Source organism: Geotrypetes seraphini, chromosome 4 (genome assembly GCF_902459505.1).
Source record: "Geotrypetes seraphini chromosome 4, aGeoSer1.1, whole genome shotgun sequence".
In the NCBI taxonomy this organism is placed as follows: domain Eukaryota; kingdom Metazoa; phylum Chordata; class Amphibia; order Gymnophiona; family Dermophiidae; genus Geotrypetes; species Geotrypetes seraphini.
Window position 1 is genome coordinate 256176550 of NC_047087.1, and position 20078 is coordinate 256196627.

General features: G+C 47.7%; 1 protein-coding gene across 9 annotated transcripts in view; it reads left to right on the plus strand.

Annotated features, from left to right (window-relative positions):
• STAMBPL1 (STAM binding protein like 1) overlaps positions 1–20078 on the plus strand; it is a 93944-nt gene that overhangs the window by 332 nt on the left and 73534 nt on the right. The window contains exon 1 of one of the 9 annotated variants that reach the window (XM_033940215.1): positions 42–167. The exons of 1 other annotated variant lie outside the window; for it this stretch is intronic. Coding sequence is in view for 2 of the 8 variants with exons in the window: in XM_033940212.1 (XP_033796103.1) it covers positions 16781–16837 (57 nt within the window). In the remaining 6 variants the exon portion in view is untranslated. Of the gene's footprint in view, positions 1–41; positions 182–285; positions 403–863; positions 1084–4812; positions 4844–16581; positions 16838–20078 lie in introns of those variants that run through there. 7 more of the 9 variants (XM_033940214.1, XM_033940216.1, XM_033940217.1 and 4 more) reach the window with 7 other exon arrangements.

The following is a 20078-nucleotide window of genomic DNA, read 5'->3' on the forward strand; positions in this document are numbered from 1 at the left end:
TGTCGCGTCAGCACTCCAGGAAGGAAGGCCCGGGAGCTGAAGGAGCGTCCCGGTTTGCCAAAAAACGGCTCGAGGCAAAGCTGTTCTGCGGTCGCGTGCAGGATCCTGTGCCTCACACCAGGCTTTTGACAAGAAAGGGAAAAACCCAGAAAATAATACTTCCAAGGGTAGGAGATGTCTGGTAAAAGATAGTTTATTTGTAAAGGGATTTAAAGTGGAGGTTTATTTAAAGAGTGGGGTTGTTTAAGAAGTTCAGTAGCTGATTTCTGCCATGGGCTCTCGAGGCAGATATCAGTAGCTGCTCTAAAGGTTCTTAAATAGCAGGTGTTGGAAGTTGGGAAGGACGATTTGTGCAGGACAGATGTGAGTTGGCGGCTGTCCGTGTCGGAGAGAATTTATTTGGTAAATTGGTTAGTGAGTGCTTGTAGTTAAATATTTTGAAACACACAAAACAACCTAAAAAGGCTAAATCATAAGTAGAAAGGGATTCTACTCAGAGCTCAAGGAGAGTGTTTTTGAAAGGGTCTCAAGTGCTCACGGTTAAGAGCTCGATGTGTCTTACAAGCTAATAACCTTCAGGTGAGCTATCATCGATCTTTTATTCACTACTCCAATTTATGCTCTGTAGTATCAGAAACCCTCTATAGCTAATTTTAATATTCAGAAAAATTTTTTATATTTATTTATTTAAATGTAATACTTCTATGAAATTCTAAAATAGAACTGTCGGAATTGAACTTCACTTAGCTATAATAGCAAGATATCAAAGTGACCTGTCGGAGTTAATAACTTCCATATATAGGTCTTAAATTACTTAGCTTCAATAGCAAGATGTCATAGTGGCTACGGAAGATCTCCGTTTCGCTCTTGTTAACTCAAACAGAGCACTTGAGACCCTTTCAAAAACACTCTCCTTGAGCTCTGAGTAGAATCCCTTTCTACTTATGATTTAGCCTTTTTAGGTTGTTTTGTGTGTTTCACAATTTTTTGAGGATATTTAAGAAGTTAAATATTTTGAGTCAGCGTCTATTTTGGCTCACTGTAGGTGTGATGTTCTGAAAGTCTGAACAGGCTGCTTTTTAGGTTTGTGGAATTTGAATGAATTCTCATAAGATTGCTGAATACTTTATCATTTTAGTTGTTCCTTAAATCTTTATGGTGTGTATTAATAATAAATATTGACTCGTGTAGATGTCTGACAAATCTAGAATCTATCCTGCGGAGGAACGTCTGGTTATTTTTTAGGTTGCTTTTTAAAGCCATATTAATTTAGTATATAAGGTGGCAAGTTCATTCATGAGTTCCTGACAAAAAATTAACGTGTTCTTCTGGAAATTAATAAGCAAGCGTTCTAGGAGGCAGAGCTGAAATAGTGTGTGTAAGATAGTTCTAGCCTCTGGTTGCAGAGCTAAAATCATTTTATTGGTTGGTGTGAGTCTAGAAAGGTCATTACAGATTGAAGTGGCACAAATACTAACTTTTTGAGGTTCTTTGTGACATTTGACCAATTGGTGCTGGCTTTTGAAATTGTAGCCTTGGCGCTCTAATCTCTTCCCATGGCTTCTTGTACCATCTCTATGCTGATGACTTGCAAAAATCTACCTCTTTGCTCCTGAAATTTCTACGGGAATCCAGACCCGAGTCTCGGCCCGCCTATCTCACATTATTACCTGGATGTCTCGCTGCCATCTAAAATTAAACAAGGCCAAGGCTGAACGCCTTATCTTTCTTCCTTCCTAAACCTGCCTTCCCCTTCCTCCGTTCTCTTTTTCAGTCAATAACACTCTCATCCTCCCTTTCCTTGTCATCAACAGCAGATGAATCCAGAGACTAGTGGGATTATGTCCATCAACCAGCAGGTGGAGATAGAGAGCACTGAGTTGTCCTCAGGTATATTGGATGCACAGCCTCCTGGCCAACCAGTATACTCTTATCTCCAGCAGGATGAATGGATGTGTTCCTCACAGCTCCTGGCTTCTGCTTGTGGATTTCAGGCCAGGACTGGCTATTGGAAAAAGGAGTGTTCTGGCTGATGGCGCCAGCTTTAGAGGTTACACCTGGGCCCTCCCAGCTCCCTACCTCACTGTCTTCAGGGTAATACCTGCTCACTGCAGGACCCTTTCCCTTTCTGACATGGGACCTTATCTGTAAGGAGTGGCGGATTTCCACAGCTGCTTACACCTTCTGAAGGCTCAGATTCTGTTGCTTCACGAGACCGGCTCCTGCAGTTTGGGTGAGTGTCTGTTTGTTGTTAAGGTCTCACCCTCTTCGAGGTAATACCTGGGCGCTCCCTACCTCACCCTTTTCAGGGTAACACCTGTTCCCCGCAGGTTCCTTACCCTATTGAACATGGTGCCTTCTCTACTTCTCCTTTCCCACATGAAAAAAAAAGAGAAGCGGGCGCACTGTACTAGATTTTACCAACTATTTGCTCCGTAGGAAGCTTAGGCTCTGTTACTGCTTGCTTGTGGGTAAGTGTTGGTTTCTTCCCCTGTTTAGGTGTTCACACTTTCGTGGGGGAGGGAGCGGCCATGACCTGGGTGCAGCATGTTCAGTAGCCCACCAGTCACTAGCCCCAGTGCACTTGGTGCAAGGAGCCTCGTGGTAACCTTTCTGCTACAGGGGGCACCGGTGAGAGCGGCAACAGGGGTTTCCCGCACAGATCAGCTGAGGCCAGTTTTCATCTCCGCTGCTTGCCACCATTTTTGAGTCTGAGAAACGGCTAGGTGAGGGACTTTTTTGAGCATGGCATGGTTGCGGGTATGTGCTTGTTGCAAGCTGCCTCGGTGGTTTGTGGTCGTAGTGGGGGAAATTGGTTACTGTCTACATCTTCCCTCTTGTGTGCTGGCAGACTGTGGGTTTTTTTTGGGGGGCATACCCAGTTGGTACATTTGGGTGGTCTTGGTGTCAGTCCGGGTAGACCGTTTCAGCATGGGTGTGTATTTTGGATTGCAGGAGCTGCCCAGTATAGCAGTTATTTTCATTTCCTGGTAATCAGTTCTATTGGGTTGTTTGCAGGGGTCAGAACATGCAATTGGCTTCTGAGCGTTTGCTATTGCTCATAATTTTCCCAAGGCATGGCATTAGGGTGCATCTCAGGCGAGGCTTATTGCCTGCTCTTCCCAGTCTTAAACTGAATTTTTGTCGGCTGGATTGGTACTAGTATAGACGAGCAGCTGCAGGCTGTAGGCTGACCGGATCTTTGATGATTTGTGGATATACTTTTGCAGGGGCAATGGGTTGGTAGTCGGTACCCTTGAACCAAGCAAATTCATTTCCAAGTTAACTGTCAGCCCACACAAAACATGTTCAATTGAATTCAAGTGGGCTGAGGCTGTTGCTATGATCACTGCACCACACAAGAACTGGAAATTGAACTGCTACTTATTAGAGCAGCAGACTGAGAACCTGAGTTCAAATCCTGCTTCTTTCACATTTATTCTCCTGAGAACTAAGAAAAAGAGTAATGAAATAAGTTTGGGTGAGTGTTTGTTTGTTGTTAAGGTCTCGCCCTCTTCGGGGTAATACCTGGACCCTTCCAGCTCCCTACCTCACCCTCTTCAGGGTAACACCTGTTCCCCGCAGGTCCCTTACCCTATTGAATTTCCTGATTTTGCACAAGCACTTTTGTATAAACAAAAAACTGTGAACTGCAGATCCTCATTGCACATCATAACCATGGAACATCTATGCTAAAGATAAGTATCAATTTAAAGCTGATTGTTTTGTGAAGTTGGATAGATATACGGATGGAAACATGCATGTGTGGTGATGGTTCCCAGCAGTCACACATACGGTTTCCGCATTTTGCTAATGACCTGGGTGGAGAAGCACTGAGCACATGGTAGAGTCTTTCACTTAACAAAGGTTGTGGATACAGAGCATTAAGAAAGCGTAAAAAAATAAGAAGCATTAGAGCATTATATTTTTGAAGCATATAGTGTGAATGCTGTACAGTACAAATAAAGATCTCAAGTAAAATAAGGTGTTTTTTCTGAATATCATGGCTTTGCCATAGGTTAAGGACTATTGCCAGATTTAGCGGATTCAATCAACAGGAGTTTTGTATGGAGCCTTGGTGTCACGAAAGTCTGGTGCTCTGCAGTAATTCTATTTGTGGAGGAGCACTGCAGCTGTAATTTCCACTGCATAGTGCTCTCAGGCGATTATTGCTCCGGCCCACATGTGCGCTGAGGGTTAGCCTCTGTATAATTGTGGGATACATACACTCTGTGTTTTTGTATCTCCTTGGACATTTGCTGCAGGGCATGATCTGGAAGCGAAGGATTTCACAATAGCTTATTTTTTGTTCTCTAGGTGTCCACAGTAGTGGTTTGGGGTGGGGCTACTTATGGAGTTGGGCTTGGGATAGTGATGTGTTTTCCCTTCCTACATTAGGACTGCTTTGTTACATCCCACTAGTGTCTGAATTCATCTGCTGTTGATGACAAGGAAGGAAAAATTATGTTCTTACCTGATAATTTTCTTTCCTTTATTCACAGCAGATGAATCCAGAGCTCCACCCTGTTTCAGTTTAAGTGTTTGTCACTCTTAGGTGTGGTTTTTGCATGCTTTTTCGGCTGGAGTTTCAGGTTGCATTCTCGGTTTAAGTTTTAATGGTTCATGTAGCACATTTGGGGAAAAGGAGTTTTATATGTTTCATGCCTTTTATGTGCTTTGTTTAAACTGCTCTAGGAAGACCTATACTAGTTGGCCAGGAGGCTGTGCATCCAATATACCTGAGGACAACTCGGTGCTCTCTATCTCCACCAGCTGGTTGATGGATGTAATCCCACTAGTCTCTGGATTCATCTGCTGTGACTAAAGAAAAGAAAATTATCAGGTAAGGACATAATTTTTCCATCTCAACAGCTCGCAACCTCTGGATCATCTTTGACTTATCTCTCTTCTTTTCTTTGCATATCCCACAGACTGGCAAAACTTGTCGCTTCTTTCTATACAACATTACTAAAATCCAAACCTTCCTTTCTGAACGTGTTGCTAAGACCGTTATCCATGCTCTCGTCACCTCTCGCCTAGATTACATCAATGTGCTTCTCTTGGGTCTTCTGTTAAGTCATCTCTTTCCCCTTCAATCTGTTCAGAATTTTGCTGCATACTTGTATTCCGCCAAGGTCATTATGCTTACATAACCCCCCTCCTCAAGTCACTTCATTGAACTGCATGTGGAAGCTGACAGGGAGCCAAACTCCTTTTACTGAACTACAAGTGTATTCACTTTGCGACTCTCAATATTTCTCCTCTTATGTCTCCCTATACTCTGCTCCAGGAACTCCGTTTGTCGAGTAAGTCTCTCTTGTCTGTACCCTTCTCTATAGCCAGCTCCTGACTCTGTCCCTTCTGCCTTACTGTGCCATACACCTGGAACAACCTGCCTGACTCAGTATGTTGGGCTCCACATTCAAGTCCAGGCCGAATGCCCACTTTTTCAAAATTGTTTGTCTTAACCCTACCAATTTGTAAAGTACTGCATTGTTTGTCATTCCCTCTGTATACCCTTAATGTTATAATATTTTATTATCATGACTTTATTAGAATGGTGATTTTATGGTGTTTTTCATTATAATTGTGATACTGGGAGTTGGATCAGTTTAATGCTTTTATTTATTTCTCTTCTATCAGCAAGAGTGACTGGGATTCGAACCAGCAATAGTCAGGTAGAAGGCTATAGGGTTAACCAGTGTGCTACACAGTGAGCTAGCAAGTTGCATAGCAATTGTAAAACTAGGCCCTATAGGCATTGTAAAGGAGGTCTACTTTTGAGCATAGTTTGGATATCCTTAATGCGATGTGCTAAATAGTTTTCTGGGTTTTTATTTTTGGTTTATTAAGTTCAAAATACATTTAATAAGGTACTATATAAACAGGGCACATCAAAACAGATCTATTGCATGCAAAACCTATTTTTGTGGACAAACAGCAATGCTATTTGCTAATTAGAGGAAAACATCCATTAACTGAAGGAAAGCATATGAAAAAAACACAGCTTTAGGTTTCTTGCTAAAAAGCTACCCTTTTTTTCTGACTAAACAGTGCTCCAATCAGTTCATTACTGAAAGCAAGGAAAGCACATGAAAAAAATATATAGATTGCATATATAACTTCATTAACAAAACTGAAAAAAACCCAAGATACAGACCTTAGCATGGCTTCTACTTCATTGCAAATGGAGGTGTGCAGCTGCACAATGCTGATCTCATTATGAAATCATCGAGATGCACCTAGATGGTAGACTGTCACAAAAAAGGGAACATGTGCTGGGGTATATGACCATTGTTGGGATTTGAACCCCTGACCTTCAGAGGATGGAAGATGTGCCTTTATCTGGTGACACTTGAGCCACAGCAGCTTCCACTAAAGTCTTTCTTCCTCACATCTGATATGATAGCTTAGGGATCTCGTATGATCTCAGGCATTTTCACCTTCACATGTCTAGGATCACTAAGCTCTCATGGTGGGCTGTGGCTCAGTGGGTAAAAGCCCTGTTCCCATCTTCCAGAGGTCATAGGCTCAAATCCCAGCACATATTTTAATTGGGGCATTCTACCTTGCTGGTGCACCTTGATGATTTCACAATGAGGTCAGCAATATGTAGCTGCACATCTCCATTTGCAATGAAGTAAAAGCCATGCTAAGGTCTGTATCTGTGTTTTCTGTTTTTAAGCTTTTAAAAATGAAGTTATGTATGCAGTCTATATATTTTTTCATGTGCATTCTTTGCTTTCAAGAGTGAGCTGATTGGAGCAGTTAATGGATCTTTTCCTCTAATTAGCAAATAGCATTGCGGTTTGTCCACAAAAATAGAAGGTTTTGCATCGATATATCTGTTTTGATGTGCCCTGTTTGTAGTGTCTTATTAAATGTATTTTGAGCTTAATAAATAAAAAATAACCCAGAGAGCTAGTTAGCAGATCGCATTAAGGACGTCCAAACTGTATCTAAGTTCCGTCCATAGAACTTGGGTCTATCTGAAGCCCAAACTATTCTGAAAAGTAGACCTGGTTTTCATTTGCCTACAATGTAGGAATAAGATGGATGCCCTAGGTCGCTCAGCGTTTTGCAAATGAATCAAAGGACGCCCATATTGAAGCCTTGCCCATTCCATGCCCACGCCTATTCCGTTAGGTGTGAGTTTTCTCAGTGGGCGTCCATGAAATTGTGGACGCACTTACAAAGTGACGTCCACATCCTTTGGACGTCAATGTGCAATTTTCGCTTGTTAAGACCCTTAAATGGCTCATTAACCACTTAGTTTGGAAGCCTAAGTCCCGCTCAGTGTTAGGCGAAACTTAGGTCTCGTTTATAGAATCAGGGTCTAAAAATCCATTCTGTTGCTATAATCATAATAGATGTGACTGTCAATGGTATATAGGGTTGTTGTTTTTTTCTACATCCCTTCTGATTTTCTGCCTTAGATATATGTGGATCATTAGAGATTACAGGATTTCCATTTTATTAATAAATTCCATGAATTAAATGTTTAGCCTATTTTTAGATGGAGTAATTTTTTTTGTTCAGGAAGGTTTGTTTCATTTCTTCCACTTGTAGTTAGACTTTTATTTATAAAAATTAATATTTCAAGATGAGTAAAAAGAACATGCCAGGATTTTCCATGGAAGTGATGCTCATGTGCTTTTATAGTTGAGAGACTTTTTCTGAGTTCTTGAATAGATGCAGATGTAAGATGATCTTTGCAGGCAGCTCTTGGAAATATTCAGGGTTTTTTTTATAAGTAGCTGGAGACTGACTGATGCAGGAATGGGCACAGTGTGAATACAGGTTATAGCTATGCAGCTCCAGCAGGGCTGGGAGATCACCTCTTTCAGCTCACATTCCTATTCTTTCTTCTCCAAATGCCCTTGTCTCTTTTTCACAAACACACATCCTCATTGTTCTCTTCTACTCATTTTCTCCTGTTTCCATCCCTTTTGTATGCTGCTGCTCCTCCTTCATTCTTTTGTTTTACCTTTTAACTTAGCCCATATCTTAGCTTTTCTCTTTCGTGCATATTCATTATGGCTAGGTGTGCCTCAAGTAGAGAATGATGCGGGAAAAAATTTGTCCCCGCCCCGTCCCCATGAGCTCCAACCCCAGCAGCATCCATACAAGCCTGAAACAGATATGATTTTGTATACTTGTCTTTTTTATTAACATGTAAAAAGCATTCTTTACAAGTTAACTGTCCCAGCCTATACAAGCACAACCTGTACTTTTTAACTGTCCTGATTTTTTTAAATCCATGGATGAACAACAAATCATCCACAATCTGGATTCAGTCTGTCTCTCCTTTTTTCCACAGTCCTTCTCACAATACAGAATGTCCTTTTCAAAGATGTGCTGATAGGTAGAATGCACAGGATCCCCCGTGCAACCTTTGCTAGTTTTGACCAGCTTTGTTGCTTATTTTTCCCAAATCTCAAAACATGTTCACACTTAAGCTAAAAAATAATTAGTTTAGTAAAAGGCTCACAATCCCTGAGAAAATGAGCTAACCACCTCATTAATAGTCTTCTGAGGAGACATTGTTTCATAAAAATCACTCAGGAAACCAACAATTGCATCCATTTTCATTCTTTTGGAGGGTCCTGGCCTCGGGAACTCTTCCACAGTAATGCTTTCTGGGAACGTGGAATGTTGATCCAGATATGAAATTGAGCCTTCCATTTCAATCTCTTGGTACAACTTCCTCAAAGATTTGATTGTATATGTTTTTATGTCCTCCGGAAAAATAACTGGATTATTTTTCAGACATGGGTGTAAAAGGGAAGCAATGCTGTCTAATGGATGAACCAGGAAATAAGTGTTAAGTAACTGTTCAAAATGCTTCTTTATGGCAGCAACAATTGATGAATCTGTTGCAGTAACAGTCAGATGTTTGAACAACTGATCACATGTTGGAAGGACATTGCAGAGGGTAGGCATCTTATCAGCAGACAAGACAGTTGTTTCCGCATCAGAGTTGCGCAAGACACAAATTGTATCACCTAAATCAAGGGTGCCCACACTTTTTTGGCTTGCAAGCTACTTTTAAGATGACCAAGTCAAAATGATCTACCAACAATAAAATTAAAAAAAAACACAAAGCACACTGAATGCAGAGAAAATGTTAATTTATCATTTGTATTCAGGGTTTTTTCAGAGGTCAAGGCAGATGACTTTAAAATATGCAATGTCACCTCAGTAACAACTATACAAAAATAGACACATATACCCTCTCCCCTTTTACTAAACCTCGATAGCAGTTTTTAGCACAGGAAGCTGCGCTGAATGCCTCTCGCAGCTCCCGACACTCATAGGCTCCCTGCGCTAAAAATCACTATCGCAGTTTAGTAAAATATAGACAGCAGATATAAATTCTTAAAAACTGACACATTTTGATCACTAAATTGAAAATAAAATAATTTTTCCTACCTTTTTTTATCCCAGGACAAGCAGGCATGATATTCTCACATGTGGGTGACGTCATCTACGGAGCCCCGGCGCGGACAGCTTTTCAAGCAAACTTGATTGAAGTTTCAAGTTTGCACACTGCACCACGCATGTGCGTGCCTTCTCGCCCACTAGAGGGCGCATCCCACCTCGTGGTCCTCAGTTCAAATTTTTCCGCGGAGCAAGAAAGCCCTGTGGATCTGAGCTCCAGTGTTTTTGCCTTCTAGCTGCCGCGTTTAGTTTGTTTTTCCCTTCGAATTAGTTCGCGGTATTGTTTTCCTTTCGTTTCTTTTCAAAAAAAAAAAAAAAAAAAAAAAGTCTTTCGTTTTTCGTCGGGTTCCGGGGGCTCCCGGAAGCCGTGGCCGCGGGACGTCGGTACGTTCCCGGCCTTCTTCTTTTTCTTCGTGGATGTCCCGTCCTGTTACGGGATTCAAAAAGTGCAGCCGGTGTGAGAGGTTGCTTTCCATCACTGACCCTCACCGGTGGTGCATTGTCTGTCTTGGGCCCGAACATCCGACAGACTCGTGTGATCGCTGTGCTACCTTCCAAAACAGGGCCCTCCGTCGCCGTAAGGCAAGAATGGCCGAATTGTTCGCCGTCGACGTGCCGCCTAAGGCCTCGACGTCGGCCTCGGCTTCGGCCCCGGCCTTGACCTCGGCCTCGGCCTCGCCTCGGCCCTCTTCCTCGAAGGCGTCGTCAGTGAAGCAAGCTTCGGGTAAGTCCTCTGTTCCATCCCCTTCAGCAAAGAAGCCATCCTCGAGTCAGGCCAAGGCGGGTGGGTCGACCCCGGCCCCGCATCGGACCTCGACTCCGCACACCCCGAGGGAATACTCGAGACCGAGGTCGCCCTCCAGGGAGTGTGCCCCGGACTCGGAACTCCCCACCTTCGTGGGGATTCCGGCCTTCCAGGATCTCCTCCGAGCTCTGATCTCATCGGAGCTGTCGGGAGCCCTGGAAGTGTTGCAGCGTGCTGCGGTTCCGGCGGCCTCGACCTCGGCCTGGACGCCTTCGGTCTCGGAGGCCCCGGCCTCGGCTCCCTCGGGAGCCCCGGCCTCGGCGACCTCGGTCTCGGGTACTGGGACCCCGTTCACCTCGGTCTCGGCCCCGCCCCGGACCTCGACCTCGGGGGAACCCCCTGAGCGGAGTGTAAGGCCCAAAGAAAAGTTGCGCAGAGTGCGCCGTCTTTCCTCCTCTTCCTCCGGGTCTTCCAGACACGCCTCGCCCTCGACGCGACCTCGGACGGGGCGTCGATCGAGGAAGTCTAAGCGGCCCCGAGGCTCGCCTCGGCGCGACCGTTCCTCGTCGTTCGGGGGCGAGGCGTTGCAGGTGTCGGAGTTGCGCCTCGACAACCCGAGGCTCCTCCGCTCACCCCATGGGAAGTCTTCCCGGGCCGCCTCGCCGAGGAAACGGGAGAGTGTCCCACGAACCCCGGGGTCCTCACCCAAGGGTTCTGCGAGGAGGATAACTTCCCCTTCCCCCTCGAGGGCCCTCGAGAGGGGATCCTGGGATTCGGGATCGGTTAGGGATCCTCATTATTCCCATGAGGCCTCCCCCCTCTCCTCGGTGGGGCGGTCGAGAACCCCCTCTCCCCAGGCTAGGCCGTCCTCATTTTCATCCTTCGTTCAGGACATGGCCCAAGTCCTGGGGATTGACCTGATGGTAGGCTCTCGGTATTCCAAAGAATTTTTGGAGGAACAGGACCTCCCCATTCTTCCTAGGGAGGTGCCTAGACTCCCTCTCAACAGTGTCCTTCTGCAAACCTGGCTGAAGAACTTGTCAAACCCTCTTACAGTCACGTCTGTGCCTTCAAAAATGGAATCGAAGTATAGGACGATTCCCCCTAAAGGGTTCGATAAGGCGCAGCTCTCACACCAGTCGCTTCTGGTGGAGTCTGCTCTTAAAAAATCACAGCCCTCACGGGTTTCTGCGGCGGTTCCACCAGGCAGGGAGGGGCGGACCCTGGACAAGTTTGGCCGTCGCCTCTATTCAAATTCCCTGATGGCCACCAGGGTTCTAAATTACGCCTTCACCTTTTCCTCCTTTTTGCGTGGTATGGTGAAGGACCTTCCTCAATATCGAAACTCGTTACCGGACTCCCAAAGAGCAGGATTCGACAAGTTTATGTCCAACCTGTCTCAATTGCGGTTGTACCTATTCCATGCAGTGTACGACGCCTTTGAGCTGGTTTCGAGGGTGTCGGCCCTCGCGGTGGCCATGCGCCGCTTGGCCTGGCTTCGCACCCTCGACATGGACCCAAACCTGCAGGAACGCCTGGCAGACTTGCCTTGTGTGGGGTCCGAGTTATTCGACGAGTCATTGGATGCGGCGACCAAGCGCTTGTCGGAACAGGAGCGCTCTCTAGCATCCCTGGTCCGCCCCAAACCTAGGCCCCCGCCGCAGAAACCCTTTCGGCCTCCGCCGCGCCGATACCCTCAGAAGTCGACCCCGGCTTTCTCGAGACCGCCTCCGAGACGTCCGTCTCAGCGAGGCAGAGGGGGACAACCCCAAGCCCCGGCGCAGGGCCCTTCTAAGCCAGCGCCTTCCTTTTGACGGGCTGAGCGGACGGGGCGGGTTCCCCTCCGCACTTTCTCAGGAACCCCTTCCTATCGGGGGCCGTCTTCGGTTCTTCCGGGAGGCATGGACCGGGATTACCTCAGACGCTTGGGTGCTCCGGATCGTCTCCGAGGGCTACTCGCTCAACTTTGTGTCCTCGCCGCCGGACAGTCCCCCAAGTTTAGTCCCCTGCAACCGTTCGCAGCTACCGACCCTTATAACCGAAGCCAAAGCCCTCTTGAAGCTTCGGGCGGTCGAGCCGGTCCCCAAGGACCAGTGGGGTACGGGGTTTTACTCCCGCTACTTTTTGGTCCCAAAAAAGACCGGGGACCTGCGCCCCATACTGGACCTCAGGAAGCTCAACAAATTCCTGGCCCGGGAGAAGTTTCGAATGCTATCTCTCCCGGTTTTGTACCCCCTCTTGGGGGAAGGGGACTGGATGTGCTCCCTCGACCTGAAGGAAGCATACACCCATGTTCCGGTGCACCCCGCCTGTCGAAGATTCTTACGATTCCAGGTGGGGGACCTCCACCTCCAGTACAGGGTACTGCCCTTCGGCCTGGCCGCGTCCCCACGAGTATTCACGAAGTGCATGGTGGTGGTTGCAGCAGCCCTCAGGTCACGTGGACTCCATGTGTTCCCTTACCTGGACGATTGGCTCATCAAAGCCCCGACCAGGGAGGGGGTTATCTCAGCGACCCGACAGTCTATTGCCTTCCTGCAAACTCTCGGGTTCGAGATAAACTTTCCAAAGTCTCAGTTGAGACCGTCGCAGTCTCTTCAATTCATAGGTGCGGTGCTGGACACGGTGCGCCTACGCTCCTACCTGCCGACCCAGCGGGGGGAAACCTTGGTACGGATGAGCCGCCAGGTCTCCCAACTATCGAGGGTGTCGGCCAAGCGCATGATGATGCTGCTGGGCCATATGGCCTCGACGGTACATGTCACGCCGTTTGCGAGGCTACACCTGAGGATCCCTCAGTGGACCCTCGCGTCCCAGTGGCGCCAGGAGTGCGACCCGGTGTCTCGCCTCATTTCGGTAACTCCGCCCTTGCGGAAATCGCTGCGTTGGTGGACAGACTCTTCAAATCTGTCCATGGGGCTATTGTTTCGCACTCCGCCTTTTCGCAAGGTCCTGACCACGGACTCCTCGGAGTACGCGTGGGGAGCCCATCTCGACGGTCTTCGCACGCAGGGCCTGTGGTCGTCAGAAGACCGTCAGTGTCATATCAACTTGCTAGAGCTGCGAGCCATCTTCCTAGCACTTCGAGCCTTCGTTCACATATTGCAGGACCAGGTGGTCCTCGTCCGCACGGACAATCAGGTGGCAATGTATTATGTGAACAAGCAGGGAGGAACGGGGTCATGGCCCCTCTGCTCCGAAGCTCTTCGCCTCTGGGAGTGGGCGGCCTCCCGGAACATCTTCCGGGCGGTCTACATCCAAGGAGAACGGAATTGCCTGGCGGACAAACTGAGTCGACTTCTGCAACCGCACGAGTGGACTCTACACTCAGCAGTTCTACGCGAGGTCTTCGCTCGCTGGGGAACGCCACAGGTGGATCTGTTTGCCTCTCCGGAGACACACAAACTACCACTATATTGTTCTCGGATGTACTCGCAGGACCGTCTGGAAGCGGATGCCTTCCTACTCGACTGGGAAGGGAGGTTCCTGTATGCATTCCCTCCGTTCCCTCTGATCATGCGAACGTTGGTACACCTAAAATCGTCCACGGCCACGATGATTCTCATAGCACCTCGGTGGCCGCGTCAGCACTGGTTCTCCCTGCTGCTCCAGCTCAGTGCCAGAGAGCCTCTTCCCCTGCCTGTCTCTCCTTCTCTGCTGTCTCAGAGTCAAGGATCCATGTTACATCCCAATCTGCAGTCATTGCACCTGACAGCCTGGTTTCTTGTTCCCTGACTCCTCCGGACCTGTCTCAATCGGTGAAGGAGGTGTTGGAAGCCTCCCGCAAGATCTCGACGAGGCTTTGCTATGCGCAGAAATGGACCAGGTTTTCCACCTGGTGCTCGTCTTTTCACCTGGATCCGGTATCAGTTCCGGTATCCTCGGTTTTAGAATATTTGTTTCATTTGTCGCGCTCCGGCTTGAAAACCACTTCGGTGCGGGTTCATCTCAGTGCGATTTCTGCTTTCCACCAACCTCTGGAGGGACGCCCTCTGTCACTCCATCCCTTGGTGACACGCTTCATGAAAGGGTTACTCAGGGTTTGTCCCCCTCTTAAGCCTCCGTCTGTCGTGTGGAATTTGAATGTGGTTCTGGCTCAACTGATGAAACCCCCGTTTGAGCCACTCAACAAGTCCCTCTTGAAATTTCTGACTTGGAAGGCGGTGTTTCTAATTGCCCTCACCTCCGCCAGGCGGATCGGGGAGTTGCAAGCCTTGGTTGCGGACCCCCCTTTCACTGTCTTTCATCACGACAAGGTGGTCCTCCGCACCCATCCTAAGTTTTTACCTAAAGTTGTTTCTGACTTCCACCTCAATCAGTCCATTGTCCTTCCTGTGTTCTTCCCGAAGCCCCACTCCCATCCTGGCGAGACGGCGCTTCACACGCTTGACTGTAAGAGGGCGTTGGCATTTTATCTTCAACGCACCAGGCCTCATCGGAAGGTTCCTCAATTGTTTTTGTCCTTCGATCCCAATCGATTAGGGCATCCAGTTTCCAAGCGCACTCTGTCTAACTGGTTGGCCGCTTGCATTTCCTTTTGCTACGCTCAGGCTGGCCTTCCTCCCCCGGGTCGAGTCACGGGGCACAAGGTCCGAGCGATGGCAGCTTCGATAGCTTTCCTCCGATCCACTCCGATGGAGGACATATGTAAGGCTGCCACTTGGTCTTCGGTTCATACATTCACCTCTCATTACTGTCTGGACACTTTATCCAGGAGTGACGGCCGGTTTGGCCAGTCAGTTTTGCAAAATCTGTTTTCCTAAATTGCCATCCTCCCACCTGCCCTTTTTTGGTTAGCTTGGAGGTCACCCACATGTGAGAATATCATGCCTGCTTGTCCTGGGATAAAGCACAGTTACTTACCGTAACAGGTGTTATCCAGGGACAGCAGGCATATATTCTCACAACCCGCCCGCCTCCCCGGGGATGGCTTCCTTGCTAGTTATGGAACTGAGGACCACGAGGTGGGATGCGCCCTCTAGTGGGCAAGAAGGCACGCACATGCGCGGTGCAGTGTGCAAACTTGAAACTTCAATCAAGTTTGCTTGAAAAGCTGTCCGCGCCGGGGCTCCGTAGATGACGTCACCCACATGTGAGAATATATGCCTGCTGTCCCTGGATAACACCTGTTACGGTAAGTAACTGTGCTGTCTGGTGATTTCATGAGTCTCTGGTTGCATTTCTTTCTGCCCCCCCCCCCTGCCTGCCTGTCTTTCTCTCTCCCCCTGCACCCTCTTTATAGCTGTCTTTCTTTCTCTCTCCTCTTGCCTGCCTGTCTTTTTCTCTTCCTCTGTCCTCCCCCCAAGCCACCACGCCGATTTCTCCCTGCTCCCCCGAGCCAGGCCTGGCATGTACAAGTGCCGGACCCACAAGCTTTCACCTCCAACGTCTATTCTGACGTCAGAGAGGAAGTTCTAGGTCAGCCAGGCAGCGATTGGCTGGCCCAGAACCTCCTCTCCGATGTTAGAATTGACATCTGAGATGAAAGCTTGTGGGTCCGGCGCTTGTATGCACCTGGCCTGGCCTGGCTCAGGGAGGCAGGAAGAACAAGATCGCAAAGGCAACACGATCGACTCGCGTTGCCTTTGCGATCTACTGGTCGACCATTTTGGCACCCCTGACTTAAATAGTGCTTCATTCAAATCCTAAAGCAGCCTCTGCAGTTAGTATCACTATACTCAATAGCCAGTTGTTTAAATTATGGTAGGTTTTGAGATGATTCCAGCATTTTATAGATGCTCTTCCATCTTGTTGGAACAGCCTGCTTAAGGCTAGTCTCAAGCTTGTGATACATTATTGAACACTTGACATGTGTGACATGTGTGAGAGTTATCAGCCCACTTATATCAGCAACTGGAGAATCATCATTGTGCTTCAGTTCATGAACCAACACAATATTCAAGTGCATGATGTCCATTGTTGAGCAGCCTTAACATTAGCTCCATTGTCAAAACACTAAATAAAGCATATAATATAATCCTAAGGCTCTCTTTACTAGTCTAATATATTCCTAGTAGCTTAATAAGGTTTAATTAATCAGCTCAATAATGTTTGTTTATTTAAGATTTGATATACTGCTCCTGCATTTTACTTACCTAAGTGGTTTACAATGTATCAAACTAAAATGAAATTAGGTACTTGAGAAAAACTATCCTATCTGTCCTGAAGGCTCACAATGTAGCTAAAATACCTGATTAAAATAAAAATATGTAATACATTTGTAAGATCAAAAATCAAAGAAATAGAAAATAGAAATAATGAAAGAAGATAAAAAATTAAAATGAAATAAAATAACTTTGAGAGAGAAAAGTCTCTGAGGCAGTTTGATAGTAAGTTCAATCTGCAGGACCAGGAACCATGCCAATGAAGACCATCATGACATCAGTCACCGGACAGGCAAGACCAGGCCCTGCAAACAGCAGACCTCTGAAGTGAAGACCAGTTTCCTTTCAATGTGTCCAACAACACAGCTGCAGGAGTGCAAGTCTGCCGAGAAGAGGGGGGGAGAGAGGGCAGGCCACAGGAGATCCTCCGACGCAGTCATCAATCCACTGCTGGTGACCACTTCAGGGTCATGCTGCATCGCATAATAAGATGCAGATAGAGGTCAAGCAGCAGGATGGGTGCCATTTAATTTACAGAATATACAGTGTAAGCCTGTTTGTAATAAATGCATGTTCTTATCAATTGTGTGATTAACCTTGGTTATTATGAGCTGGCAGTCAAGCTTCTTATTTAACCTTTTGGAAGTGGTTGGCCATCTGATTGTTTCTATACTCTTTTTTTATATACTTGTGTTACATCAAGTAAATATAGGATTGCAAAATGGTACGGTGAATTGGCTTGTATTACTTTTTTTGGCAGAGACACAATTTAATATTTGCCAATGAAAGTTTGTAAGGGTTATTGGGGTCAATCTACTCTGAAAGAGACCTTGAAGAGAAACTATATAGGCATAAACTACATGTTAACGCCCCTCTGCTGCTCTTATCCTAACCCTTGACAAACAGGTCAAACTGGATTTCAGAACTCGTATAGTATTCACCCTTTTTTAATTAACATTGCTTTTAAAATGTAAACTGTAACTAGTTAATAATTCATCTAATATTCACAGATTTCCAATAATGGTTAAGTTCAGTCCCTTTATTTTTAAAGTAAAATGAAGTTTAGACATATTTGCCTTTATCCCAGGACAAGCAGGCAGGTATTCTCACTAGTGGGTGATGTCATCCAACAGAGCCCCGATGCGGACGTCTCACAAGCATACTTGCTTGAAGAAACTTCAGAAGTTTCGAGATGCCCGCACCGCGCATGCGCGAGTGCCTTCCCGCCCGATGCTCCGGGCGTGTCTCCTCAGTTCTTTTCTTTCCGCGGAGCTGAGAAGTTTTGCTTCAATTCTCTGTGCTGAGTGAACCCGTGTTCTTGCCTTCTAGTACCGCGGTTTTGAGTTATTTTGCTCTTTATTGTGTGTTTATTACTTTTGTTTCTTATTTAAAAAAAAAAAAAAAATTTTTTTCCAGGAATTCGACCGGGTTGGCCGCGTGGCTGAGGCCCCGTTCCATCGATCTCGCGGCGGAGCTTTTTCGGCCTATGTCCCGGCCGATTATCGGTTTTAAAAAGTGCAGCAAGTGTCAGCTGAAATCGTGCCAGCCTTGTTCCACTCTCACAGCAAGTGCTTTTAAGCGTCGCTGTTTCTTGTGGGAGTCGATGTTCAAGATGGAAGCTGCTAAGGAACCTTCGGCTTCGACTTCGACCAGCGCTTCGCCTGTACCTGCGAAGTCGTCTTCTACTCCTGCTGCATCGGGTCTCTTGAAGCCGGCCTCCTTCGTCCTGACTTCGACCCCGCCTCCTGCTGCGGTGCCTCCTTCGGTCTCCTCAGATCAGGTACCTCCTCAGACCATTCCCCCGGTGGTTATCAAAGTGCCGAAAGCTTCTAAGCCTAAGCACTCGACCACTCGGGACCGCGAAGACCGTTCAGGAGGTCCCACTTCGAGTGCGGCTCCCTCCTTGTCGGCTTCGCTGCGGTCGATCATGGAGGCCCAATTTATTGATATTATGACCACCATGGGGCCCAAGTGGCTAGCCACGATCCAGGGTGGGCAAGCTGTCCCTCCTTGAGGGGGTGAGCCGCCCCCTCGCCGCTCGCTGCTTGGGGAGGAGGAGCGGCGCTCGGCAGCCGGTTCATTGAGGCGTGCTTCGTTTAGTGACATGCCACCTCTGGAACCCATTCCCCCTCCGGGCGAGGATATTTGGGATATTCCTTCGGGTAGTCGAAGCCCTGGGCATCGCCAGGAAGAGTTCTTCCGCACTCCCTATCAATCATGGAATGCGGCTCGAGAAGCATCGAGCCATCCTCCTCTTCGCTCTACGGCCTTCAGCCCTATCTACTCCTTGGAGGCCTCTGGGGACCAGTCTAAGCATCGCCGGTCCAGATCTCCTTCGAGACACAGGGAGGGGGCATCGTTCCAGGCATTCTTCAAGGCATTCCTCTAGGCATTCTACTGTCTCGCCTCAGAAGAAACTTCCTCGTGTGGGATATTCCTCTTTGGATGTCTCCCCTCCTCCGGGCCCGGAGTACGAGGATCCCTATGGCTCTTTCTCACCCTGTTGATCCCAAGTCTCCCTGGATCCAGAGGCTTCGACTTCATCCAGCTCGTCCCGTCGGCCTGTGTTGGCGGACCAATTGTCTTTTTCGTCTTTTCTCAGACAGATGGCGGATGATCTCGACATCACCTTGGACTCCGGGTCCCGATACTCCAAGGAATACCTGGATACCATGCATCTGCCTCATCCTCCTGCCGAGTCTCTTCGACTCCCTCTGCACAAGCTCCTCGACCAGACCTTCATGCGATATTTTGAGACACCGTACTCTATTCCTGCCGTCCCTGGCAAGCTGGATGCCAGGTACTGCACGGTGCATCACAAGGGGTTTGAGGGCTCCCAGCTCTCTCATCAGTCCCTTTTAGTCGAGTCTTCCCTCAAAAGATCTCATCCGTCCCAGGCGTATGCCTCGGTGCCACCGGGCAGAGAGGGCCGGACTATGGATAAATTCGGGAGACGCATCTACCAGAACTCGATGATGGCATCCAGAGTTCTCAATTACACTTTCCATTTTGCAACTTATTTGGAGTTCTTCCTGCCTGTGCTTCGGAAGTTTACACCTTACATCGAGTCTCAGGCTCGTTTTGAATTTGAGGAGGTGGTAGCCTCGCTGTCCCAGCTGCGCCTTCAACTGATGTAATCCTCCTATGATGCCTTCGAACTCTCAGCACGGGCTGCTGCCTGCTCTGTGGCCATGCGTCGTTTAGCCTGGCTTCGAACCATTGACATGGACCCGAACCTCCAGGACAGGCTTGCCAACGTTCCCTGTGCGGGTGCTGATTTGTTTGATGAATCTATTGAGACCGTGACGAAGAAGCTGTCGGACCATGAAAAATCCTTTCAATCCATTCTTCGTCCCAAGCCTAAGCCTGCTCAGTCTCGACCTTCTCGACCGCCCTTGATCTATCAGCGGCGCTATACTCCCAGGCAGGCTCCTGCTGCGAGACAACCAGCGAAGAGACAGCCTCCACAGAAGGCTCAGCAAAAACATCAGCCTTCTGCTGTCCCTAAGGCTCCTCAGCCTTTATGACTCTCTGTTAGGGAGCATAACCAACACCGTTCTGCCGTCCCCTGTCTTTCCAATTGGGGGTCACCTCCATCATTTTTATCATCGATGGACGGCTATTACCATCATCAAGGAAGGATATTCTCTTCAGTTCCATCGGGTCCCCCCGGACCACCCTCCAAGAGAGTATCCTTCCAACTTGACCCAGACTGCCCTTCTTCTTCAGGAAGCTCAGGCTTTGCTCCGGTTTCGAGCCGTCGAGCTGGTCCCTGTGGACCAACACAG